The sequence below is a fragment of the Rutilus rutilus genome (assembly GCF_951802725.1).
Source record: "Rutilus rutilus genome assembly, chromosome: 8".
NCBI classification, from domain to species: Eukaryota; Metazoa; Chordata; class Actinopteri; order Cypriniformes; family Leuciscidae; genus Rutilus; species Rutilus rutilus.
This window is the reverse complement of record NC_140222.1, coordinates 21,490,992-21,518,948: the sequence shown is the minus strand read 5'-3', so window position 1 is coordinate 21,518,948 and position 27,957 is coordinate 21,490,992. Positions and strand designations below refer to the sequence as shown.

Sequence of the window (27,957 nt, the reverse complement as noted above, 5' to 3'; positions counted from 1 at the left end):
CATTTCTCAAACATATTTTAATTCACAACTCGATAACAGTAACTAAAGATACAACACTGACATTTACAGCTTTTGAGTGTCACAGATTCAACTGGATGGAAATAAAAACTGAAAAACAGGAAAATAAATTCTGCTTGTATTTTGCACCGTGGATGAAAGATTTTTAATGTTGGTTAACTCACAACTTAAATCTCGAACAAATTCTAAACGATTGCCTTGTGGCACCAATACACTGCTGCATTGCCATAATCTACTTTAGCTTGGGAAAAAAAAAAACTTTATAAACCAAAGGCCTTAGGGCGTTGCTGAATGCTAACTTCAATCTCACGTATCTCTTCCTCCTCTTGTGCATAAGAAGCAAATTTCCATCCTGTTGTGCCTTGCTCTATGCACATAAATCATGAACATCCTCAACAAATGAAACCTGGTGAGACAGAAAATTGACATTAATAAAATATCTTGAGCAAGACTTAATGGACAACCTGAATGCATTTTGCCTTCTCCGATAAGATACTACCATTAGAAGTCACCTTAATTAGTGCTGGATCAAGACCACCATATTGAAGATCAGTTTATCATTTTCAGAATCTGGTTAAATGTGTAGAAGGCAATCAAGATGGCAACAATTTAACAAACAGAAACATGGACCAACCAACTCCTGGATGTATGGAATGAAAGATATACAGAATCAACTACAGGATTAAGGACAACAACATAATCCTATTCAAGTGTTTGAGGTACGTTCAATCAATGGACAGGCAAGTCCACTGCTCGACAGGATGCTGAGAACTCAGAAAATGAAGCAAATTTGTTTTATTCTTTCAATTCCTTGTGTTCATGGCACCAACAAAACTTTAAAAGAAATGAAATACCAGGGTTGGCACATTTAAAGAAAAAAATTAGGAATTTATGAGTAGTGGATTTCAGAATGAAACAAGTACATTGAGAAGGAAAGAGTACAAAGATTCAGTTATTTTTCACTCTTCTCAAAGAATAAGGCCATTTATTTTGCCCTGAAATTAAATTAATCTTCAAAAAAGTGCCCCCAAATTGAACATGTTAGAATCTAAACAAAAATATATGCAGTCTATGCCGGCAGACTAACACATTACAAAACTGGTGATGTCAAAAAAAAACTGGGCAACATTGACATCAACAGGATCGAAGGATGTAGAAAACCATAAAGACCAACTTGGTTTGGGCTATCATTATCTTTTCAAGCAGTAGCATGTAATAAATCACTCTACAAATTCAGTCTGTTCCCATGATCCAGTAAGACAGCAGTCCATGCCCACAATATTCCAACAAAAGGAGCATTCTGGGAACTGCATAGTCATAAATAAGGGTTTGTTCATCAGTCCAATCCTTCAGAAGTTAGATAAAAAATACAAAAAAACAAAAAGTAGGTTGGGATGTGTCAGGGAAACAAAATACTGTGAGAGCAGGAAAAAAAGCATCCCATCTTTGGATTATGATGTCAGTAACTACTTGACGATAATTGCAAAATTTGGAGGTAACTGTAATGCTCCCATCCAGAGTTAACCTAGGGTTTGTTTCCAAAAAAACGCAACTCCGCAAAACAAGGAAACTAAAGAGGAAACAAAAACAAATCCCCAGCAAAAGTCTATACAGAGTCAAGAAGGGGATGGATCTGTATCACAGGTGACAAGTTAACTTGCAAGATTTTCTGTGCCTTCCTCCTCACCTCCTCATCTGTGACAGAATCGTCGACTTTTATAACCTTCCACTCGAGACCATTGCCATTCAGTCTAGAAACGTCTTGTCCATTGGTGAGTGTCGACTGGGACCAGTTGAAGCTTTGAAAATGGAGTCTCCTCACTGAACCATTGTCTAGACCACTGGTCATCACATCAGGTTTACCTGATACCATTTCAATGTTCTTATAAATGCTACCATCTTTAAGACCAAACCCATTTTGACAGACTACTGGGGCAGAGTCTCCAATAAGGGCATCATCTACTTTGAACGGACATGACAAAACGCGTTTGTTGTCCAAGGCAACTACGTTTGATGTCTGACTGCCATTTTCTGTGGGAGAGTACGGAATTCCAGAGCGATCCGGCGGCCGTCCCACAGCAAAACTGGGTGCGCTTTTTGAATCAGCACCAAAGTGAATTTGCAACCTTGCGGTGTGGCCTCCGCTCAACCCCTTTATGTTTGTTAGCTTGAGGCACTGCTGCGCTTGAACAGAATGTTTATCTAGCATTGCCGTTGCAACATTCTGCTTAAGACGGTCCACCGAGAGATTGGTAAGCAGGATCTTGGGTTGGTTTTGGAGAATGTCCTTTGCTGCTCTACTGAGCATCGAGTAATTCACATCCTTGGTCTTGCTCAAACCTTTCCGTCCTCGCTTCTTGCAAGGTTTCTGCACCTTCTGAACCTTGCTGCCAATCTTGGAAGAGATTGGCTCTGTGGTGCAAGACGTGTATCCGTACACATCTTTGCTCCTTAAAATCACAGGCTTGGCTCCTTCTTTCCTCAGCTCTTGAAGAAAGGACATCATTTGTCTCTCAGTGTTCGACAGATCCTTGGACATGGGGTTAAAGACCCTTAGGGCCTCTTCGAGGGCAGTGTGTCCAGCTGGGGCAAATCTGGCCCAGGAATGGACTACCCTCCCCATGCCCTGCTCTTCAAAATTCATGGTGCACCTTCACAGCTGGTATGCATAAGGACTTCAGGTGTCTGTGAATACGAAAAGGATATGGTGATGATTTATGAATGCACATACAAATTACAGTTTATAGTAGCTAGCTAGTATGAAGAACTTTTAAAGGTAGTGTACATTTTAAAGGTGAAGTATAAATTCTGCAAAAAATAGCACCAAATGGACAGCAAAAATACATGACTGCTTTCAAAAGGAATTTTTTCAGTTGATTCCAACTGCAGTTCCATGACACAAACACACAGCTTTGGTAAAGCCAATGTTGATATGTTGGGCTACTCATACAAAGAACAGTTGACATTCTTCTGTAAAACAGCAACACAATGTTTAACAGTTTCTGCACATAAAAGATTAAGTGTGTTTTATTAAAACACTAGAAGTTCAACTGGGTTGGCCATAGCATAAATCAGCAGACATTTCAAACAGACAAGAAGTTACTAGTTAGGATTGTATCTTTAAAGATGTAGACCTAGAGTTACACTACTCCCTCTAAAACATCCAACAAGACTGATGTAGTTTGGTAAAACACTGTTTTTTCATTGGCTGTTTTGGGTCTAAACAGTACCATGACTCAACTAGATACAACATCCTGGTTTTCAGTTTGGACATATTGAAAAAATGTAAATTTCTTGTAACTGTATCACTGTATAACTAAATCTTGTAAATTATATAACTGAATTTTCATTTTGCACCAAACGTTGCACAAATGTAATGGAAATTGTACATTTAAATACAGAAACGCATTGCCATTTTACATATTGCATTGCCATTTTGCATATTACATTTCAAATTGAATATTGCTACCTATATGCTTCCATAGCACAGTAAAGATTACATTTATATGAATGCATTAGTGAGAGAGCGATTGCGTGAGAATTAATTCTACTTGGCCGCTAGGGGATGGATCGCAGTTGATCCGTGAATCCATACGGACCAGGCCCCACGGTTCAGCACGCATGCGATTTGCGGATTAACTGCCCAGTTTAACCATCGTAGAGTGAAAGTTTATCATTTGGAAATTTTTTGTCTTGCCAATTTACACATTCAAACTAATTTAAATGGGGACGAAGAGGCGAAAATCGGGACTCGCGTGTTATCTGCAGGCACAGCCGCACACACTTGAAGCGCGGGCACGCAAAGAGAGAGAGCGTTTCAAGATAGTGCTCGACCACCGAATTGATTCCTCTCTTGCATTTCCTTGCACTTGAACAGACACGTACACACAAAATGATGTCAAAATACCCGTCTCGACAAGTATTCTCTCGGTTATGTCATAAGTGAACAGTTGAGTAAGAAACCGGATGTTTGTCAGCATTCGGTCTTAAAGTGAAGTCTAATTTCCTGCAGTTGTCTGTCATTAATGTTAATAAAACAACAGAATACAGCTTTAACAAAGATGAACCTATATTTAATTTCTACAGTGAACAAATAGTGTTATTTTACATTCAGGCCTAATTATTAATTTCTGTACCTGAATACTACTGTTAGACTTTGTATTTAGTATTAATCTCTGCTTGTAATTTGTGTATTTGTTCTTATTTTATTACTGACTGATCACTTGTCTTTAATAATGTTTGAACTATCAGTTAGGCTAACAGTTTTTGCTGTGGTATCGAAGTACTTCAAGTGTGCTTTAAGTAATAAATGAAAAGCAAAGTTACGCTTTGTAAAGAGCGCTCGCTCATGCGGCTGTGCGTGACTGTGTGGTTAAATGTAGCTACTTTCATCTCAAAATGCTTTGACGCAAATTTAATGTAAACACAGTCAGTTATATCTTAAGGGATATAAAAGACAGGACAAACCACATCTTATATTTAAAAAACAAAACAAAAAAAACACCCAATTAGATTAGTTTCCAAAATCGTTCAGCCTAGTTGCATTATTTTAGAAAGCGTCTTGTGGAGCGCTCTCAGAGTATGCATTTATTTGTCATTTTAACTGGTTGACTAAAGATTTCTTATCCTGTTGCGCCCTCTATAGGCCATGACCAGTGACTAATCAACGTCAAGCTTAAAGTGTCATGGCAAAGCATTAAAGTCAACTAGTCTATGCAAACCCTACGGTGTATTCCTATAAATAAAAAAAGCTAAAGGAGCACTGTCCTGAAACCTCAGGGCATGGTGAAAAATAAGAACAATAAAAAAACCACTAATGCCGGGTTCAGACTACACAATATCAGCCTGATTTTGGCACGATCTGCTTAGGACTCCACGTAGGGTGTCAATGGTGATTCGTAAACTACAATGGGCATTTGAACGCAATAATTAATTGCTTAAATAGTGTGTCATAGTGGACGACAACCAACGCTTTACAGTGTCAAGACAGAAAGAATAACAGGTTTAATTTATTTCCATGATGTTGACCAATAATAGCATAGAAGCTCTTCCGTACAGAGCTTTCAAACACGGCGAAACAAAAGAGACACTATGGTCTTCTTGGTGCTGCTAGGTGGAATTATGCAATAGAGAAAAGGTTCATTAAGCTATGGCAACAGTATATGGCAATCTTTATATTTCCTCAAGGTTTACCGCAGTCCGCCGGATCTGATGAAGGACCTGTGCCTGGATGCGACGACAGCGCAGTCCTGAAGTGTCAACTAGTCTCTCCCCTGTGAAGGCCTCCCTCCCCTCCCTTTACCTCTCTACAGATAAAGCGTTGTCGGGATAATTCCGGTTTGCGTGGCTGCGTGGAAGCAATACAAATTCTGTATTATAAATTTTAAGGCCAGACAGGTAGTTTGTTGAGGGTTGGTTTGTAGGGAAGGACTACACGCCTGCGCACATATTCAAACCGCGCATACCTATAGACTGAACTTGTAATACGCATGTGCATGCCATCAGCGTTCTCACAAGTTCACGTTTTTGAACTTTGCGCAGAAAGAACTTAGTTTTCTGTTAAAACTGGTCGATGTTTTACATTTGTTTCAAGTGTAAACAAGTAAAAAAAATCCAGATGCAATCTATGAAAATAGGTCTTAATATCCCAAGTGACATTGCTTCCCAAGTATAATTATGAAGTCCATGATGATTGATGATCATAAAGGAGAAGGAATGCATTTGGGATAGAAAATACTTGATAAATGTTAAGAAATGAATTCGCAATACCTACAATCACCAAAAGTACTTTATCATAGAAAAATAAATAAAAAGAAAAATCGACATTTAGGCTAGAGTTCTCAACGGGTCGGGTCGGCCCGACAAACCCGACGGGACCCGCGGGTTCGGGTCGAAAATATAATCAAATGACTCGGGTCGGACCTCGGGCTTAATCTTTTCCGCTCAGTGAAAAAAAAAAAACATTTATTAATCATCGCTGCTGTTCAACGTAAAGAAAGTCTGGCTGCTGCGTGCAAGCGCATCACGGAGAGGGGCGGGGGCAGACCTGACGCCGCTGCGTGCACGCCTTTAGCCTGGAGAAGAAGATGTAGTTGGTGAAAAGTAAACTTGCTGCAGGTGAATTCACCGTCGCTACTACAGCCTATTTAGATATTTTAAAGTTTGTTTCAGTTGTTTGTATTGTTTGTATTATTAAAAGGCGTGAACATTAAAGGTTGGTTTGAATTCCCGTCTGCTGGTCATGATAATACATGTATGAGAAAAAAAAAATCCGACGCGCGTCGGGCCGCGGCCCGGGTTCGGGCAGATAATTATGTTGATGTGTCGGGTTATAGATCGGGTCCGGGCTTTAAAAGCCACGGGCCGGGTCGGGTCGGGTTGTAATTTTCAGGCCCGTTGAGAACTCTAATTTAGGCCACTAGTAGGGCTGCACGATTAATCGCAATTTACATGTAATCGCACTTAAATCGAGATGGCTTATCGCGATTTTAAAATCGCAAAGGCTGCGATTATTTTTTTATGCGCAGTTTGTCATTGATGTACGGCTCAGTAAACGCTGCTCCATCTTAAAGCACTGAGTTTGAGTCACTTATAACGTGCATTTGAAAAAACAACAAGCGTCAAAGTAGGTTCACTCTATTGTTTATTCAGCTACAGCGATAGGGATTTCCTGGAATGATGCGCATTATTGTACTTCTGCGGCGGGGCATATTTAGCGTGTTTGCGTGAGAGCGCCCTCTGGCATTCAAATGGGGCAGTATTTACTAGCAATCAGCCACTCTCCACTGACAAGCTGCGCACAAAATAATCGCAGCCTTTGCCAAATCGTGTGCGATTTTATTGCGATTAATCGTGCAGCCCTAGCCACTAGGGTGACAAAACACCGGACCAACGACCAACAGTCATCAACTCTACCAAACTTGGTTAACATCACAAAAATATCTTAATTTACATGTTTTTACAGACAAGAAAAGAGTCATAAGGCCAATTCACACTGAACAGATAGACGGTGACAGAAACTAGCGTCTGTCAGAGCTTGTTTTCATCGACTGAACATGCAGAATCGGCCCTTGTCAGGTCGTGGAATGTCACGTGGATTAAAGTAACATACTGTAATCTGGTGATTGTCCGTGTTTGTTGGCATCTGTCGGTGCTATTTGTCGATTCTTCTCTTGATTGAGTCTTACAAGAATTACAAGACACTCCAAAGCACAAAGACAATCTTGAAGAGTAATATAGCCTAGAACTCAATATTAAGACGGTCTGACATTATCGAGTATGTCCCTCTCATTATAAAAACAGACCTATTGAGTGTACTGTGCACGCATAGGCTATACTACGTGATGTAGGCCTAGCTAGTCTGGTAGATTAGACTAGCACGTGTGCACAGAGTGTATGCTTTGACGGCGTGATTTAGTCAATTAAAATGCTTCTAGAATGCCCCCAGATTCAAGATAAGGGGCAAAAATTCCCCTGTATGTCATATATATATTTATATCATTTAGTATAGTTAAAGAGCGCCGTTTTTCTCCAAATATCAGCATGATTACAACTGTGACTAGGGCTACAACAAACTATTATTTTGATAATCGATTAATCTAACGATTAATCGACTAATCGTCGATTATTTAGTCGACTAATCAGTAAGTTTGGAACGATTATTCAGCTTTTTCAATTAGTTAAAACACTGAGCTATACATATTCTAACTACAATATAAAAAACAAAGCTTTTGAAATGGTTGTTTCAATGAACTTTGAGCCAACTAAACAGGTCATTCCCTTTAAGTTTTCAGATTTCTGTCCAACTCAAATCACACACAAATGCTCTCTAAGCATTGTTTAAATATTCTGTTCTCTTTCAATAGAAAAAAATAAACAAAAATGAATAAGCTGCCTTACAGGTTTAACCTGCAAACAATTATTATAAGCTCGATCAAGCTTTATTCTACGCAAAATAAATCATATTACTGTATTTTATATTATTATTGTTAATATTATTACTATTATTAGTAGTATTGCATTCTCTAATAAAGAGATTTAGGCTACTACTAGTTGTTTAGCTCCAGCTGGAGAACATTCACCTCTCACCGGCTCCTCTTGTGCCGGGGTGTTTCCTCTTTAAGTGCTCCAACATGCATGTTGTGCTCCCGTGAAAAGCAAGTTCCGCCTTGCATGTATTGCACACGACAGCATTCTTGGTTTGAAGTTTTGTGAAACTTTACCACACCTTGCTAGTTCAGATACATTTGCACTCGTGTAAAAGGAAAGTGTTTTCTTCTACCGTAATAGCATTTGTAAGGGCTGCATTACACTCTAGCGCCATAGCGGTCAAATCGCGATATTGCAGGCCCTTACATTAGGTCACGTGAGATCAAACGACTACTCAACAACAAAGATATTTGTCGACAATTTTTTATTGTCAACAATGTTGACTTATCGTTTCAGCCCTAACTGTGACATTGATTTTACACAACGTACAGTTTAATAAACAAGTTAATATTAACTTACATTTTAGACATCAAATCGCCTGTTTCGCTCTATTCCGACAAAGAAAATAGTTCCAAACAAAGTCCACAGTAGGGCTGCACGATATGAGGAAAAGCTGCGATGTGCGATAACATTGTTTAATATTGCGATGACTTGCGATAAATATTCAAATGTGAATGTTAGCTATATGTTCCCATGTCTTAGTGCTTTAATAGGTTCTTTGCGTGATAGGTCAAATGTTTATTACCTGCCTGGTTCAGATTACACGATTTTAGCGCTATTTTGGCACGATCCGTTTGAGGTAGGGTGTCGTGGGGATCCGTAAACGACAACGGGCGTCAGGACGCAAGATTCGATCGTTTCATCTCGTATAGTGTGTCATAGTGGGCGACAACTAGGGCTGAAACGATTAGTCGACATTGTCGACTACGTCGACAATAAAAAATTGTCGACAAATATCTTTGTTGTCGAGTAGTCGTTTGATCCCACGTGACCTAATGTAAGGGCCTGCAATATCGCGATTTGACCGCTACGGCGCTGTAGCGCTAGAGTGTAATGCAGCCGTTACAAATGCTATTGCGGTAGAAGAAAACACAGCGCAAATTATGACGGAGTGCAAACGAATCCGAACTAGTAATATAAGGTGTGTAAAGTTTCACAAAACTGCAAACCAAGAATGCTGTCGTATGCAATACATGCAAGGCGGAACTTGCTTTTCACGGGAGCACAACATGCATGTTAAAACACTTAAAGAGGAAAAACCCGGCACGAGACGAGCCGGTGAGAGGTGAATATTCTCCAGCTGAAGCTAAATAACTAGCAGTAAATCTCTTTTTAGAGAATGCAATACTACTAATAATAGCAATAATATTAACAATAATAATATAATTACAGTAATGTGATGATTCATTTTTGCATAGAATAAAGCTTGATCGAGCTTAGGAGTCGGGGCTGTTTTTATTATTGTAGCTCTATTAGGTAACGTTATTACAGTATTATCCCTTGCCTGTATTTTGTTACATATTCATGAAGACTTACAAAAGGAGAAGTTATGAAGAATATATGTCAGTTAATTTTTTATACTGTAAATTAAAAGGTGAATGAGAATGTCTCTGTCAGCTCAGCTCAATTGTCATATCAATTTAAAAAAAAAAAAAAAAAGATTCTTATAATAATTGTTTGCAGTTTAAGTGTGTCTGTAATGCAGCTGATATTTTTTTTTGTTTATTTTTTTTCTATTGAAAGAGACCAGAATATTTAAACAATCCTTAGAGAGCATTTGTGTGTGATTTGAGTTGGACAGAAATCTGAAAACTTAAAGAGAATGACCTGTTTAGTTGCTCAAAGTTCATTAAAACAACCATTTCAAAAGCTGAAGTGATTTTCTTTTTTTATATTATAGTTAGAATATGTATAACTCCGTGTTTTAACTAATTGAAAAGGCTGAATAATCGTTCCAAACGTACTGATTAGTCGGCGAAATAATCGATGAATAGTCGATTAATCGTTCTAATAATCGTTAGATTAATCGATTATCAAAATAATCGTTTGTTGCAGCCCTAGCGACAACCTACGTCGCGTCTGCGATGCTTCATGACATCACGACAGAAAGACTAGCATGTTTAATTTTTTAACGGTCCTCCATGACGGGTTGAGTAAGTGAGCAAGAGTGAGTGTGCGAACAACAGTGAGTGAGTGTGTGTGTGTGTGTGCGTGCGAGTGAATGTTTGCGAGTGAATGTGTGCGTGTGACGGCACGCGATGACTGGTCGGAAAGCAACGTGTAGTCTGACATGTTTCTTGTCCACACACGACAAGATTTTAGTAGTCAAAATCGTGTAATCTGACACCGTGACTATCTTAACAGACACAAAAATCTTGTAATCTGAACCAGGCATTTATTCATCGTGTCAGGCTGTCTGTTGCGATGTGTTCATCGTGCGAGTTCATATCGCGATGACGATGAAAATTCGATGTATCGTTCAGCCCTACTCCACAGCACTTTTTTGCTTCTGAGCAACACACAACGATGTATCTTTACTGAATGAATCAGCTTTTCGAACAAATCAGCTGAATCAATGATTCAATGACTCGCTCATTAAGACAGTAAAATGCTTCCTTAACGAATGAATTAGCCATTTGAGTGAATCGGTTGAATCTCAATGACTCACTCATTAGCAGTTGACTTGCTGCCACCTCCTGGCGGTTTTAATCACACATTTAAAGTATCTTTTCATTTTTTAAATAATTTCAAATAACAGTTTAACGTTTTAGATTTTCAACATTTCAAAACATTATTTATGCATCTTTAACTGCTCTTCAGATTAACTTTAATAAAGGTTGATCTATAGTTATATAGTACATTAGATTACAATTTCCCCACCTGAAAATCTCCTGTTTTTAAACCTACATGAAAAACCTGAAAAGTGTGTTCTGTTGTATTTGTGCTATTGCTCGTAATTTTTTGATTATTTGTTCCCATTTTATTACTTGCTGTTTAAATGAGTTAATCTAGTTGCTTTCGGTGTCATCACCTTATTTATTGTGGCTACATGTATCAAAAATAACGAGAACAATACTAGGCTTGTTTTATAGGCCTGACCGGGCCAGTAGAAAAAAATCCTTAGCGTTGAGCCCAGTGTGCGCACCAAACCGAATGACCCGCTCCATACTGAAAATTGCAGGGTAAAGTGCTCGGACAAGACCACATTTAATGAGTTACAGACAATAGGGAGCCATTTACAAAGGTTAAAATAAATCCACATCTAAAATAAAGACCGGATTCACTCCTGAACATCTTTAGCTGGCCTGTTGACTGAGATGGAGATTCAACAGTCAAATAGCTCTACAATAGAAACAGTGATAAGAAGCAGATAAAGCCAGATGTTTTGATGCATTCTAAAAGAAGATATAATTTGCGATTGAGAGTAGAACAATGTTACAAATATCTACAAGCACAAACTTAATATTTTACTGTACAAACAAATTGCACTTTTTTTATGCAAGAATAATATAACAAAAGGTATTGTTATATAAATATACATTACGCAATTTCCAAAGAGAAAAGCAAGTAATATTTGGGTGGGAAAAGGGTACAAAGACAATAGCAGTCCAATTACAAAATGGCTGCCACCAAGATGCTGGACTGCGCAGTAGCAGTGACTCAGGAAAAAGGTTCATACTAGGGATGCACCGATAGGCTTGATACCGTTTTAAACAAAGAACTATTGGCTAATTCTGACACCGATATGCGTCACTTGCTCTCTTATTTGAACTTTTGTCACTAACCCCTTTACGTATAAAGATCGCAGACGGCCCCAGTTGTTCAACATTCACTGCACTTTAAAACATCACACTCTCACTCCAGCTTCGATATTTGACCACTGTTTATGATAAAACTAGGTTGCAGTGACATTAATCTCCTAATTTATGTCAGGAGTGCAAAATAATCAATCTGGATTTTTTTTATTTTTTTTTTATAAAATATCAACACACATTTGAAGAAATATTGATTTATTCTGTTATATTATGTTTGCAAAATATTTTGTCATAAAGAATATACTTTCTATTCATTTCCCACTGAACTGTGCAACCTGAAGAGCTAAACGAGTTTTGCGTCAGTTCTGACTCGGAGCGCTTATTCGATCTGGAGCCGTAAATCATCTTATGAGGCCATAATTCGCACCTTTCTGGATTCTGGTAGACTTCCTCATTCAGGACTCCGTGAAGAACAAACCCAATTAAACATTTCTACACGTAAAACAAGAAGCTAATGAACACACGATTACAATCAAATATGGTTTTGTGTGTGATTTTCATGCGATTTAGGGTATTTTCATATGAATAAAGAATGTTTACAGTATACAAGCACAAGCAAGTATAGCAATGTGTGTTGGAGATTTTCCCTTGCCTCGTGTAAAGTTCTGTATTGCTATGTCTCAGACAGAAACCAGGTTAAACCAGGTCAAAGGGTCTGTGAGGATGGAAAAGTCCCTAATAAGCTCAGAGAGAAGATGTGTATAGGGGGTTGATACAAGATGGTACTCAAAAACATATTAATTAAGATGATGGATGGCACTGGACACTGCAGGTGCAGAGAATCATGTTACCTGAGATATTTTGTAAAAAAAATGGGTGTGGCCAAAGATTTTTCCACCAATAAAGTGATGTCTCCAGGAAAGATGATTCTAACGGTAACGAGAAAAAAGATAGCTGGTTGGCTACCTAGTGATAAGAAAAGGTATAGCCTAAGACCTGAAGCTCGACTATTGCAAGTCAGATGAACCAACGCATTCTCATCCTAGGGCGTCATATACTGACGCTTTTGACATTTCGTCTACATCGAACGCACATGGCACCCTTTAGCGTCAATATGACACACACAGAGCTTTGTTTGGTTATGGGTAGGTTTAGGTCTGGTGTAGGGTTAGGGTTAGACCGCTAGGAGGCACCTTCTGGCCCATTTCTATCTGCGTCTCATATTGACGCTAAAGGGTGCCATGTGCGTTCGATGTAGACGAAATGTCAAAAGCGTCAGTATATGACGCCTTGGGATGAGAACGGGCTGCTGCATCTCACTTTGTTGCTTGTCAATAAAGTTAATTCTTCTGAGACCTGGAACTTTGACTCTTGAGAGATTTCTTTGAGACCCGTCCTGAAGACTTTGAATTTGCAACAACAATCTCCACAAAAAATGCTAAATATAACATATTTCAAAACCATTATGTGACTAAAATCCACATTAGATCGCGATCAGAAGTTAATACGAACACTCAATCGTGGTTTAAAGTGAGTTGATAAAGTGTAATATTAATCTTTTAAATTGTGTTATGTAGCTTGATACTAATTGTAGCTCTAATGCACCTGTTGCACCAGGAGCTATTCCATTTCATAATTCATTTGTTAAAATAATTCACATAAGGTCCCAAGAATATGATTTTTGTTTTGTTTTCTAGAAAGACTTCAGATAATAGGTGGATTAATCTATAGTGGGATGAAACTGGTGAATATGGGCAAGCCATGTAATGGCAGAATAAAGGCTAATAATGGCTGAATACGTAAACAAAAGAATAATGCAGATTAAGTCTCACACCGGCAGAGGTGTGAAAGGTTCGTCGAGTAAGAACAATAGAACATGAATGGAATCCATAGAAGGATGAAAAAAAGATTTTTCACTTGATCTTTTTATAAGCAATATACGTTTAAACAGCATGTAGCCTTCAATGCTTATATTTACTTATGATTGGCGTCATAAATAATAAAGTCATTGAATTTAATTTAATATATTTTTTTCAAATAGTTAAATAAAATTGAAAAATACCGAAATTGGTACCGAGAATCGTACATTTTTTTAAATGGTATCGGTACCGACTACTGGAATTTTGGTATCGTGACATTCCTACATGTTACAATAAACAACTCAGCCAGTGATAGTTTGTTATTTTGCCTCTACAGGCCGCTCTCACTCTGTATAAAGGCTGCAGTCTTTTCTCAGCGCTCTCTGTGTAATGACAGCGCACCCTTCTCAGCCGCTCCTGCAACGGACGCAACCCGGAAAAACTATCGGTGTGGATTTTTGCCAATAAACGATAGCCTAGTTCCACCAATCAACTATCGGTACCGATATATCGGCAAAACCGGTATGGTCGACCTCTATTTACACGGCAATAAAATATTTGATTAGCATCTCATCAGCCTTCTCTAAAAACTCACATGACATGGTCTTATAAAATGCTTCATAAAATGTATAGTTTCAGAGATATAATCCTCAGATTTGAAATGAAGCATGAGCAGACTTGTGGCTTTACTTTACTTTAATTGTGGTTATAAGTTGTTATACCACATCCACCAAATACTTTTACACATTCAAAAATTATATTCGTAATATTTTAGCTTGTATATCTCCATATTAATAACAATCGGAGTAATTCTGAGTCTTGACCTGTGTTGGCTTTCTAAATATATGTTGGTTATGTGTCTATTCAGAATGACTTATGAGCAGCAACCTTTTTATTTTGGGTATGTCATTTATAGCCTTCTCAGCAGTAGCCTACTGAACACGCCTTTAGAGAGAAATGCACCTTTCAAAATGCACAAGCAGACATGTAAAGTTGCTACTTAGCCTACATGTTTCAAATGATAAGCCATATTTGAGGTTGATGGATTATAGGCGAACGTTTGGATTTCCTGCCCGGCATACTGTAATTACCACAAAGAACCACTATTAATGATCTGACCCTCACGGACAGCGTGACTTTGCTGGGGGTTTTTTTCTGCGACTAATACAATTTGGGTCGACTAAGCTTCTTGACAACTAACGTTTAGTCATTTAGTCAAGAAGAGTGAATGATTTTTTTTTCTTTTGTTGTTTAACATTTAACACAGCAGGAATACTACGCTGCATGAATCCAATATGCTGGTACACAAGCATTTTTTCTCAACTGTTTACGTTCATTTAGGACACATCCGACTGAGTTTCCAAGGATACTTGCCAAGACAGGTATAGCCTATGAATACAATTTTGTGTGAATTAAAAGTGAAAGAAATCAATTCAGTATTTGCGCACTGTCTAAAACACGGCTTTCCGGGCCCCATTTTGGATGTGCGCACACAAAACTTGACACCGCGAGTAGAATTGAGTTCTCTTTCGCATCTTCCTGCTCTTGAATATTTAAATTCGCAAGGTTAAAAAAATAGTTACGAGTGACGTTCACGCTGGTGGATTATATGTCCCAATATGACTGATTTTCTAGTCAGTCCTTATTGTTGAGCCCTGCTCTATTTTGTACAGATTTAATTTTGTTTTAGTAAGCATTTATGGCTCGTTTCCACTGAGCGGTACGGTACAGTCCAGTACGCAATTATTTCCGTTTCCACTGTCAAAAGTTGTGAATGGTACCAAAATGCCAAACCGTACCGTACCACTTTTTCGGTACCCTTCCGTTGGGGTACCTAGCACAGTGGTACGGTACTAAAGGGTGGAGCTAGACTCACTGCAGAACTTTGATTGGTTGACAGAGTATCATCACTTGCGCGTGCTACAAGAGGAATGACAACACAAGAAGCGCCATATTTTAATATACAGTTGAAATATAATACTACTGTTATTGTGTCACGAAATGTAGTTTTAAGAGTTTTTCAGATGAGAACGTAGTTGTTTAAAGCTCAAATCTGTGGTTTATTTATAAAGATTTATGAAAATTTGATCCAGGTTGTGAGATCCAGGCGATCACCGGGCGCTCGGCGCTCATGTACCCCGCCTGGAACAGCCTTTCCTCGGCTAGTCGTTCTGACGTTTGCCGCTGACATCTCAGTAGTGGTTAAACATGAGATATAATTCGTCTTGTATATCTAACGGGCGATATTTGGTCTCGTGAATCTATAATTTGTTCCCTGGCCAATCGTTTTGGCTGAGGGCTAAGTGAAGTTTTATATATTTTATATGCTTTATATATTTAAGCTATTTAACTTTACCGGTGTAAGGTTAGACCGCTGACTTTGTATGTTTGACTGAATTGTTCGCTTTATTTCTTATTGTATAGCTTGTACCTTTTACTTATACTTTTATAATGGCTAATATTGATAAAACTGAAATTGAACAAAAAGAGACTGGGTTGAGTTATTAATTTTATTACAGTGAAGATGATCACTGTAATGTTTACTGCAACATCTGTTTAATACAATGCACATTGCCTGGACCATATTAAAATGTTTAATATTTCTATATTATATTTAAACGAAAAGAGGCAGGGTTGTGTTATATATTTCGTTTTGTTATAAATAGGCTAACGTTACATGCAGTGAATATAATCAATACGCGTTGCCTGAACCACATTTGTGTGGCTATAATGTTTAAGATTTCTTTAAATGAAAACGAAAAGAGGCAGTGTGGCGTTTTATAACATTTCGTTTTATTGTTGCCTAAATTATACACAGAGATAACCGGAGTAGCAGAGCGAGCTGAGTGACGCTTTCAAGAACGCGCTGTTCCATTTGTAGAATTACCGGACTCGCATCCTCAGGAGTCTTTCTCCTGAGTCGGACTTCGCAAGTCTGAAATTTCCGTACTTGGTATTGAGAAACGTCTAATGTCGGTGCTTGGCTTCTTGTGACAAACGTACCGAGAAGCAAGAACAAGATCTGCTGTATGTCATTCATTGTTGTTGTTGTTGTTGCTCCTGCTTATGTTGCTTATGTTTTCGCGCGAAAATTACGCCGATCGCTTCTTTCCGGCATAGGCTACACCACGCCTATCAAGTAAGGGTACTGTTGACAGTGGAAACGCTAGCCGATTTATAGTTTACCGACCCGAACTGTACCGTACAGTGGAAACGAGTCGTCAGTTATTTTACCCAGAGAAAAACGTTGGAATATGCAACAGACATTATACAACTCAGTGCCTTCACAGTTGAGTTAATTAATAAATCAAACCATTTTAAATGGATCTAAAATTGGCCAATAAATATTGGTGGCGGATCCATCAGTTCTTCGCTAGTTCATATCCCATTGGTTGGTCTGTTTTCTTTGCACTTCAGTAAAAAAACAAAAACAATAGATTTCTTTGCACCTGGTGTGATTGGGACCACTCAATGGCCTCTTTGGACCCCTCTCATTCTCAAAAGTTTATGTAAATGAAGTTAAAGATGTTTCTGCCATGTTTGATCAGATCACAAAATGTTTTGGATCTCGTTTACACTTGTATGTCGCCTCGTCCACCAGAGTCAGATGTTAATTTTAGGTGTAAATAACCAATGTAGTACTAGCTCAAAGACAGTCGTTTTCACCTAATCCATTCGATTTTCAAATGTAAATTAAGCTTACAACTGATATTTGGTGAAATCACTATTGTAGATAACCAACACTCTAAAATGACATTTTACAAATGCAAATGCACAAATCAAATAGATGTCTTTTGGCACAAGTGAACTATCAGGTTATGAGAACGAATAAATAGCTAGAATTTACTAATCAGTGAGGTTTTTGTTAATCTGTAAAATAATCATACTGTAGTCTTTCATCAACCAAAGCTTCATCGTGGGTCTGAATAGCTTCATAGGAATGCATTGTTTCTAATCAAAAATTTTTTTGTGGTGAATAAGTTTGTGAATTGCCTGATGAATCAGGGCTATAGAAATCCGGTCCTGAAGGTCATTGTCCTATTGGGTTTTGCTCCAACCCTAATCAAACACACCTGAAAACACTACCGTAATTAAAGTCTTCAAGATTTGCTGCACATTAGAAGCAGCTGTATTTTATTAGTGTTGGAACTAAACGCTTCAGGAAACTAGAAAGTATGCAAACGCTTTCTATCTATTCATTTTAGTTGTTGCTTTGAGCACATTTTTAGATTCTGAAATATGTCAGTAGCACAAGAATGACCTATTCCAGCAATACCACTAGGGGTGTTACAGCAGACATTAGCGCTAAGAGTGCTTTCTTCAGTCAATTTTCTCTTTCGGGTTTATTATTGTCAGGGTGGAACAACCGTATGAAAAGAAGCATGCTAGTTATCAACTAGCATCAACTATCATGCAACTAGTTATCTGAAAAATAAAATTTGGTAAGTTTTAATCTATCGGCCCTTATGTACAGGATTTCATACCACCACATCAACAACAGTGCTTTTTAGGTTTTAAACCGGACCACACACTTGCAATATGTTTAGCCAAACAATCCTGTCAACGTAAAGTATATTTCTGGTCTCTTTAAAAATGTTGTAGGCCTACACAAACATGCTCTGTTTCATTTCATTGCATACAATATCTAACTTATTCCCTAGTGCGTTGAAGAGATGAGACATAACATATGAGCTTTTGCATTGCATTGCATACAAGAACAAACTTCGTTGTGCATTGAAGAGACTACACGACATTTGCATTGCATACGATCTAACTTAATCCGTTGTGCATTGAAAAATAACACTAGAACCCATATCATAAAAGTAGGCTACATGGTATTCGATGTTTACACTTTCACCCAGAAGTAATTTATAAAAGGTTTGCTAACCTGCAAAATACCTCAAAAACAAACAGAATGCTGTTCAGCAGATATTTTCATACCATTTAATAAACAAATGTATTGAGCACGTTCATAAATTCACACATTTAAAGATGTTGAACTAATGTTCATGCACAATATGTGGAACAGAATGCTACACTACGGTTGTCACGATGCAGGAATTTCCAACTTTGATACGATACCTTGAAAAATATCTAGGCCTATACTCAATAACATTTGATACCACGGGGTAAACTGCCATATACCGCCATACAGATCATTTGTTATTTAGATTTTTTTTAATAATTTGGGTAATTTTGTTTAGCTTGCACACAGCACAGGGAGGCTTTATTTGAATCGTTGAACTAGCTTACATTTACAAAAAAAAGACAACAGTCAGTAATAAAATAGGAACAAATTGCCAATAATAGCACACATAAATACGATGGAAGATAAAAATGAGAAGAAATACTACAGAAGTGAAAGTTATCAAGTGTAAAATAACTGGATAGTTTTCACTGTAAAAATTGAAGGTGCTCTAAGCGGTGTCACGCGTTTGTTAGGCCGACATTTTTTTTGTCACATACAGCAAACATCTCCTCACTATCCGCTAGCTGCCTGTCCCCTGAACACACTGTAAAAAAACTCGGTCTGTGTAGACAGCCCAGGCTCCACAAATGGCAACAAAAACAAACTGGCCTAGCCTGGACCACGAAACATAAACAGTGTTCCAGCCAATAACCGACGAGAATGATTTGGGGGTGGGGGTTGGGGGGTTAGTGTGCGTGGACATGAAGGGGGGGGTGTGGGGAGTGGAGGAGAGAGAAGCATGAAGAGGGAAGTTAGCTAGAAGATTGATGTCCTAGTCAATGATAGGGGTGTGAACCTACAACTGGTCTCATGGTTAGGTTCGATTACGATTGTCATGTCATCGATTCAGTTCAATTCAATATCACGATGCATCACGACGCACTGCATCCTAAATTTTCAATTTTACTTCAAAAGTGATGTGTGTGCGCGTGTGCTCGCCTGTTCGGGAAGTCGCAGTGACAGAAACAGTGACATTCCAAATTAAGTTTCAAGGGAGTAAAGCTTGTTTATGTTATTAAGAAAAGGAAAATCTGTCAAATAAATTTTGTTTTAAAGCAGAACTTGGTAACTTTTTGAACTTAATAAAACTGTCTAGAAATCATTTGGATGGTTAAACAACCTGTTCTGGTGATATTGGTGACTTTCCCCGCTCCCCCCAGCGTTCCCAGGCGGAAAACCAACCTTGCAACTTGGGGACTACCGTCCCGGCAAGATAGAAATTGGAAGTCTCGTGAGAAGCGAGAACGAGAACGAGCGCGAAACACAAATTGCTTTACGGCAATTCGACATAAACACACGCATGTATGATGTATTACCAGATTACCCACCTCAGTAGACATAGCTCCACACGATACAGTTGGCTTGCTCCGATCAAAACAAACGCACACGAGCAGCGGTAGAGAGGGGGAGGAGGCCGCCGCAAGTGAGATTTTTACGACCGTGTTGTGAAATATACGCCCCACAGCTGTAGGGGGAGCTCGTGGGGAAAACATGCGACGACAAAAGGGAAAATCAGCGAAGAAGTGACTAGAGTTCGCTAGAGTTGCCGAGTTCTCCTTTAAAGAAATGTTCATTTAAAAGCAGCGCTATTTATCAGTGTATTATGTTACCATTAAAGATGCGTGCATCAACCGTCGCAGAGTCCGCTGTTGAAGGTGACGATCACCCATTTATAAATTATAATCACGCGTAACACAGAATAATTGTAATTTGACCATCGGGTGCGGATACTTAAATCAGAGAAAATTATTGGGGCGGGTGGATGATTTGTTTTAGGCCGCGGATTCGGGTGACGTTGGAGCTCATCCGCTTACTCTAAAGCAGTCAGACTCTGCCAGGCGTTAACAGCTCGGGGTGAAAACGGCTAACGTGGTTTATCAAGTTAGTGGTATTACCTCCTGCATATTCTATTTGTGCATGACATGAGCGCACACAGCGCGTGTCTTTTGCATGTCGTGCTTACCAGGTTGTTCATAAAAGCTGAAATGTGCCCAAAAGTAGTTAAAATAGTTGGAGCATTTTTTATTTTCTCGCACTCGCGTCTCACCTCCCTCTGCCATTGTATGCCACCGCGACAAATGACGTCAGAAAAGCGTCAGAACATTATAATCGGTTATGGTTTATTACTGAACCGATACCGAATCGTCCTCGTCTGCATCGTAGAAACGATTAATTTCGACACCCCTAGTCAACGACAACGACTAACGTTAGAATTATATTCTCTTTAGGGATGTCAACGATTAATCGACGATCGATTAATTGTCGATAATACATTTAATCGATACAACTTATCGATCATCGATTAAGCAGGTCTTCATGCGCGTGCGTGCTGCTCAACCGCGAAACATGTAAAGCGAGTGTGCCGGAGTTATGTTTGGGACCATTTTACACCATCATGACAAGAAGTTTGCGTCTGCAATCGCAGCCTTTTGTTTTGTGCAAATGTAAGTTGTAATACTGTTTATTTTGTGTATGCCTAGCCTATCTATATCGGATTTATCTCGCATTGGATGCATTTGGTTAAGAATGAACTCTGTAGTAAAGCGTCAGCTTCAGCGCGTGCAGCTCAAACGGCAGTGCACGACTAATAATGACTATTGGGACTGTAATACATAACATTATAAAGAGAACAATATTGTAATAAAACATTGTGAATTATTTGGGTTTAGTTGCCGTGTCGCGTTGCTCCAGGAAAAGCGCGTCCACAACATGAGTAGTTCTGAATGAATGGCACGTAATAGTTCAAGTTCACTTGTGCATGAATTTGCGTCATTTTGTGCAGATATAATTTGTAATATTATGTTTATTTTGAATATATCTGATTAATCTCATATAGGATGCATTTCTTTTAGATAAATAATGTGCTAGCAAGGTGCTCCAGTTTAACGGTAGCAGATTCATTCAGCGCGTGCAGTTGTTCCAGGAAGAGCGCGTCCACAACTGTCACACATTCTAAGCGCATACGAGGCGTTGGTGACACGTTGTATATAGTTTGAATAATTAATTTAATTAGCAATCACATAAAACATTTTTACAATCCTACTAGCCCTTTATTTATATTTATAACCATTATTGATTTGGTGAGGAACATAGCGTTTTTAGCAGCATTTGCAGACCCTGTCATGCTGTTGGCCATAGCCACTGCAGTAGACGCATATGGCAGTATTACGGCTAGGGTTGTAACGGTATACCGGTATGGCGATTTATCACGATATTGGCATGTACGATTATCATATCGTAAACATTTGCTAATCCACGGTTTTGAAAAAATAAATAAATAATTAAACCAGATCTCATCTGCGCATATGCAACTTCTTTTCACTTGACTGCTTAGACTCCACCCAATACATGTGCAGCAGACAGAGGCTGCGAATTCTAATCTCGTTTTCCCCCGCCGAAAACAAGTATACTTTTGTCATCTGAAAAACGAACGCGGGATTTTCCTCGAAGATGGATATCCAGTTTAGAGTGCTGATCGGGAATTTTTCTGTCGGAGCAGTAACCGAACCCGACCCGAGTCCGACAGGCATAAAGATATGTCCGAGCTCGACCCGAGACCGACAGTTAAAATCAGTTTTTTTTTTTTCTCATACTAATGAGACATGTACGTTTGTTTGTGTGGAAAGCCCGCTTTTATTAAGCAACTGTAGGAAGGCATTCGGAAACTTCAACAGGTCAGTTGTGTCCAGAAATATGGACGAAGAGTGGCTGCAAAAGGAGGCAAAAATGTCGAACATATTTAAATTTCTAAATGGTAAATTAATCCAAATCGCTATGAGTGTGTCTATTAATATACAGCGGAAAACAATGCTATACTGTAAAACTATATTCTGCTTGTTCTGTGTGAATGAGCAGCGCCATTTCGCCTAGTACATACTCAAGTATGTGTGACGCTGACGCTCATGGTGTTTAAAGCGTCTGCTGTCTCACTCATATGAGGACGTGAACACATGAACATATCCAGAGCTGCTCTGCTTTTATTTAAAAGAATCATCATCAAATACACTCTGACTGAAACTCATAGGTGTTTAGTACAACCTGTCAAAATAAAAGTTCGATTTAGCTTAAAGAAATGTTACTATTGTACAATAGAATATAGCTTAGTTATAACAACAACAATAATAAAGTTTATTTAAACATTAAGAAATAGTTTTTTGTCTGTTTTAATTTAGTAAACCTATCCAGACAAACAAAAGTTGTTACATTTCATCTGATTGCATTTTCAATAATATATTTGTATTAAATCATAGAATCCAGACAAATTATATCAGACAAGTTACCCAGAATTTCTGAGGAAATACATTTTATAAGACTCTACTATCTTATAATTATCTGAAATAATAATTAATAAATTAAGAATAAAAATAAGTTAAGGTTTTATGAATTCAATTGATTAGACATTTTATTTTTTATTTCTTATTTTTTCAAAAGGTAGACTCATACAAAAAAGTTTGTTTTAATAAACCATATGTTCAACCAAAAAACCTTATCTGTTTTCATTCATTTAAGAGCCATTGTAGCAGATGATTAAAATAATAATAATGATTGTTTAATACCGTATATCATGAAACCGTGATATTTTCTGAGACGATTATCATACCGTGAAAATCTCATACCGTTACAACCCTAATTACGGCTAACGATTAATCGATTAATTGATTGTTAATTTAAATGACGATCGATCATGAGAATTTGTGAAAATTGACATCCCTAATTCTCTTGAATTTTGATATGGCCAACACACCACCAAAGAGATGACGTTCCGATGAACAAATAGCAAAGAATAGGGAAAAGGTCCTAGGTGTTCTAGGAACACGCGAAGTCCCGAATTTACATCGGAAAAGCCTGTTTCAGGAAGCACGGAAGGGAGGGGGAGGGGACGGGATGAGGAGGGTCGAGCTAGCCTCCATTTTGTTTGACAATACTTCAAACGTCAACAAGAAGTGACGTCACCCAACATCGCTTAGAGCACCTTTAAATACAGATTAATGCTTACAATTAAAGTTACAAAAGTTATTCAAACAAGAGCAGCGAGTGATTTTCTTTTTGTCTTTTGTTCTTTGACTAACATGACAGACGACAGCAGGATTGTTAGGCTGCTGTCACTTTAAGAGCTTAGGCATGGATCCAATATATTGTTACACAACATGCGTTTTCTCAACTATTTACATTCCAAAACGAACTGTATTTACCTGAATACTCTGCAAGACTTTTGATTGTTTAATCGTAATAAGCCATGAAAAAGAAGTCAGTTTGGTACTCGTGTGCTGTTTGAGAGCGCTACTTAGTAGAGATGCACCGACTACAATTTTCTAGGCCGATTCCGATTTCCGATTTTTCATTGAGTTTGACCTGCCGATACCGATTTTAGCCGATTCCGATTAAATTTTTTCTAGCCACTTTACAGCACACACAAATATATATTTTCTATCTTTTGTTTAATAGGACATTTTGCATAGAACATAGAATTTTTTTTTAACAGATAATGCTAATATAGAACTATATAAATTACTCCTGGTGTGGGAAATTCACAGTGCAGTGTTATGGAAGAACCATTTCTTTCTTTTCACATTCAATATCAATTTCTTCTCTCATCTGCCACATGTCCAGCCAGGCTAAACAAGCACTCACTGTCAACGCTTGTACATGGCGCAGAGAGGTAAGCTCGGGGAAATAGAGCAAGTGCAGGGAAAGGATTGGGAAACTGAATAATATAAACAAGTTTAAATGGGTAAATTTTCTATAAATATTTTTGAGTAGACCTTCATTTTCTTTTCTGACATAGCCTACTCCAGTTCATGTTAAAACACACTAGACACAAATATGAAATCATATTTATTTTGTCCATCAAAAGTGTGCTTTCACTTTAATTGTGCGTGAGCAGCGCAGCAAAAATAGTCTCGGTGCCGAAACCCCCGCTCCTAGTGTGAATGCACTCATTGATTAACATGCACGCCAAAAAAACAATACGCGACGCTCACACTTGCGGTGAGAAACGGCCGTAATTCACGAGGTTTCCTACATGTGCACGTGTGATGCTGATGTTGCGCAATGTTACTCATGCGGCGCCCAAGTGCATTTGACCGGCATAAAATCGGCATATGTCAGACTGACCGGCCGGTCGCCGGTCATGGCCGATTATGTGAAAATAATCGGTGCATCTCTACTACTTAGATCAGTGGTGCATGCGCTTTTGGTGTGTGCGCCAAACCTGCAGGAATGACTAAAATTATGCGCAACAAGCACTATTCAACCAGAGTGAATGAGACGAGTGAGGGAGAGGAGAGGGTGTGCATCGCCGTCGGAGAGAAAAGAGTGAGAACATGCAGCTGGTATCGGTGTATCGATAGTGCAGAAAAGGAGTATTGGAACAGTTTCAGATATCGATACTGAAATAGCGATATTTTTAACAACACTATGCTACACACTCTTTAGCCAATGTCATTGCGATGCACACTGGGATATATTGTTCCCTGAAAGCGCTATAATCACTGGCTTCCAGTAAAAGCAATACGCGAGTCTAGTTCTGGTGGAAGAGTGACCTCTAACCTGAGCCAGGATATTTTTTTTAATATAACTCCGATTTTTGTGTTTGGATAAAAATGGAAAGTAATACACTAGGATGGCTTGAGTTTTTTTTTAAATCGGCATTCAGTGTGCAGTGTGGGACTTGACTGCTCATAGATTAAAGGCATACTTCACCTCTGGAAAGATGAATGTGTATTTAAAATGGGTCATTTATGTAGAAGAAATGTGAAATTATTTTTGAATTTGGAGCTTTCTAGACTGAGAAAAGCAAAAAATAGATTTTTGGCTTATGTGGATGAAAGACAACAACTCCCAGAATGCACTTGCTTCGCTGCCCAAGGAGGCCACTCCCAAGCCACGCCTACCGGTAAGAGCGCGCAGTTAAACAACAACAAGGCTAGGCTACTAGTGAGTCTCTGTGACGAGTCTACACGGGATTTCGAGATCGCCCAAAATGTCCGGGATTCGGCTTTTGCGTTCTACAGTTGCCATTCATTATGTTTACTGTGGCGAGCAGGACGAGACTGAGGGCCGTGTGAGAACGATGAAAGGCCGGTGGCATGATTACTGATGAGCCGGTCTCGTATCTCTCATGGAGGAGTGGGAATTTTCTTAGCAATATTAAAACGCACATCAACGATCACTTGTTTAGCGTTCATGTAAACACTACATTCAGATTCACCAATCGGAATGAATTCAGTTAGATTGAAACAAAAGGTGTGCATGTAAACAATGAATGGCGACTGCAGAAAGCAAAAGCCGAATCCCGGACATTTTGGACGATCTCGACGGCCGGACATGTCCGGGAAATAGAGGATGGTAACCCCTACTACTCTGCTTTCTCCTACTACTCAGCTTTCTCCACAGAACAAGAGCCTGCTAGCTTAGCTTCCAAAAAAAGATGGCTGACACTGTGTGTACATTCTGTGAGTGAGATCCTACCCTCTATAGGCGGGTTGAAAACATGCGGGACAGCCCCTACTACTGGCTGTAGTCTTTAGCCTCTGGCCAAAAAATCCTCCGATGACGCAAAATGCCGATTTTTGCGTCATCGGAGGATTTTTTCCTAACAAAAAAAATACATAAATCTCTCGTCTCAGGGGGATATGAGGGTGGAAAGCACGGTAATTTGAAAATACTACAGGTTTTCTACTAATACAAAGCTTAATGCTAAATCCTGAAGTATCCCTTTAAGTAGTCCATTTCAAATGGATTGCAGACTATCTCCGGGAGGCGGGGTTAGACTAGTCGGTTGCAAAATTTCTGTTAAACGGTAATGAAATTAGTCGTCGCACACATCCCTAATATATGCTTACCCAACCCCCAATTTCATGGGATCAGTCCTTTGTTTTAAACTGACACTGGTTCACCATGCTGCTTAAAGCCCAAAGTATACTTCGGCCGTCCGATTTCTGCGGCGGTCCACACGACGTAATTTCGTCATCAGTTGGGTCTGAGGACATCCGTACACACAGTCTACGCGCAACCCAATTTTTGTGTCCACACAGATGGTACGCGTACAATGGCACATTTCCGAGTGATTTGAGTGCTTAAAAACTATATTAAATATATAGTGTGTACGCGTCTTTCTACGCTCATGACCAAGGAGTATACTTTGAAAGACGGAGCAGAAAGCGAAAAAATTAAGTATACCGTGCTTAACATTGCTCATGGAGCGAGATGCTTCGTAACAGTCAAAAATGTCCCACTAGCGACTGCTTACACAGTGTGACAATTTCACAAAGAGATAACATTAAAGAATGCACACTGTATGAATAGTCTTTTAAAAGACCTTAAAAAGGTTTCCGTAAAAATTGACAATTTTACGGAAAGTGGATGCGCTCTTTTAAAGAGCTCAGATGTTTATTCAGAATAATTAAAACAATGCTATACTGTGCTCTTTAACGTCTTCGCAACATATGTTATGCTGTTATGACTGGTCTCTAATTGTGCAAAACATGGAAAAGAAACTGTAAATCTGTAGTTTTACTAAATTTATTTTATTTACTAGAAAATGAATTTGCCTAAATCGCAACAGGTCCCACAAATTATAACAATTTACACAGTTTAACTGGAAAACAGATTATGCCTTTTCTTTTATGACTTATTTGTAATTGGATCTGTAGTTTACATTTATGTCTGTATTTAAATTCACAACACATGCACGAATACAGACACATCTGTCTAGTAGCTAGCTCGCACAGCGCCCCTAAACTGCGATACTTCACTAGGTTTGACGTAACCAAGCGCATTCGAAAATACACAGATCCGGTCTTTACTCGCTATATTTATCTTCCTAAGCAGCCAAAGCGTTAAAACAGATCGAATGATATTAAAGAGGCGAAATGATACAGCGAAACCCGGGGTTTGTATCAGTAAACGTCAATAATTCAGAATTACATTCAATAACATTTCAAATGGCGATGCAACACACAATAGAGGAACCTTCATCTGGCGAAAAAGGGAGATAAACATTGATCTAATACTTACCGGTTTAATATTACCTTGCAATTATGCTGAATAAAAACGTCTCATAAACAACAGACGTTTTTCAGCCCCACTTTGGGTGTCTACTTGTGAAAAACTAATACGAAAAAATCCTGGCTAAAATGTAGTTGAGCATATGCCATAGACGGAGTCTTTATGGCAAACCTAGCTGCTTGAAGTAAATGTCATACTGTTGTAACACCACGCTTCCTTCTCCAAATAAATAGATAATTTTAAATAAGGAGTCTTACCTTTTACCGAGTCCCTTCTGAGAGCATGGAAATGAGAGCTGCCGTGCTCTCTGCCATGAAACAAAAATGGCTCTCAGAGCTTCTGAGGCTGAGAGTTTCGG

The 27,957-nt window shown here is 38.7% G+C and overlaps 1 protein-coding gene across 2 annotated transcripts; it reads right to left on the bottom strand.

Annotated features, from left to right (window-relative positions):
* ccdc71 (coiled-coil domain containing 71) lies at nt 1–27,957 on the bottom strand. 2 transcript variants are annotated; one of them, XM_084415906.1, is made up of 3 exons: nt 27,857–27,957; nt 1,706–2,703; nt 1–424 (listed from the first exon to the last, which is right to left on the bottom strand). In XM_084415906.1, exons 2-3 carry the CDS (start codon nt 2,660–2,662, stop codon nt 386–388), a joined length of 996 nt encoding a protein of 331 aa, XP_084272032.1. In that variant the 5' UTR covers nt 2,663–2,703; nt 27,857–27,957; the 3' UTR covers nt 1–385. The 2 variants fall into 2 exon arrangements, with proteins under 2 accessions (XP_084272032.1, XP_084272031.1); XM_084415905.1 differs by lacking the exon at nt 1–424 and having other exon boundaries at nt 531–2,703.

Coding starts and splice junctions, on each gene's coding strand:
- ccdc71 (XM_084415905.1), bottom strand. CDS start 2,662: ATGAATTTTGAAGAGCAGGGCATGGGGAGGGTAGTCCATTCCTGGGCC.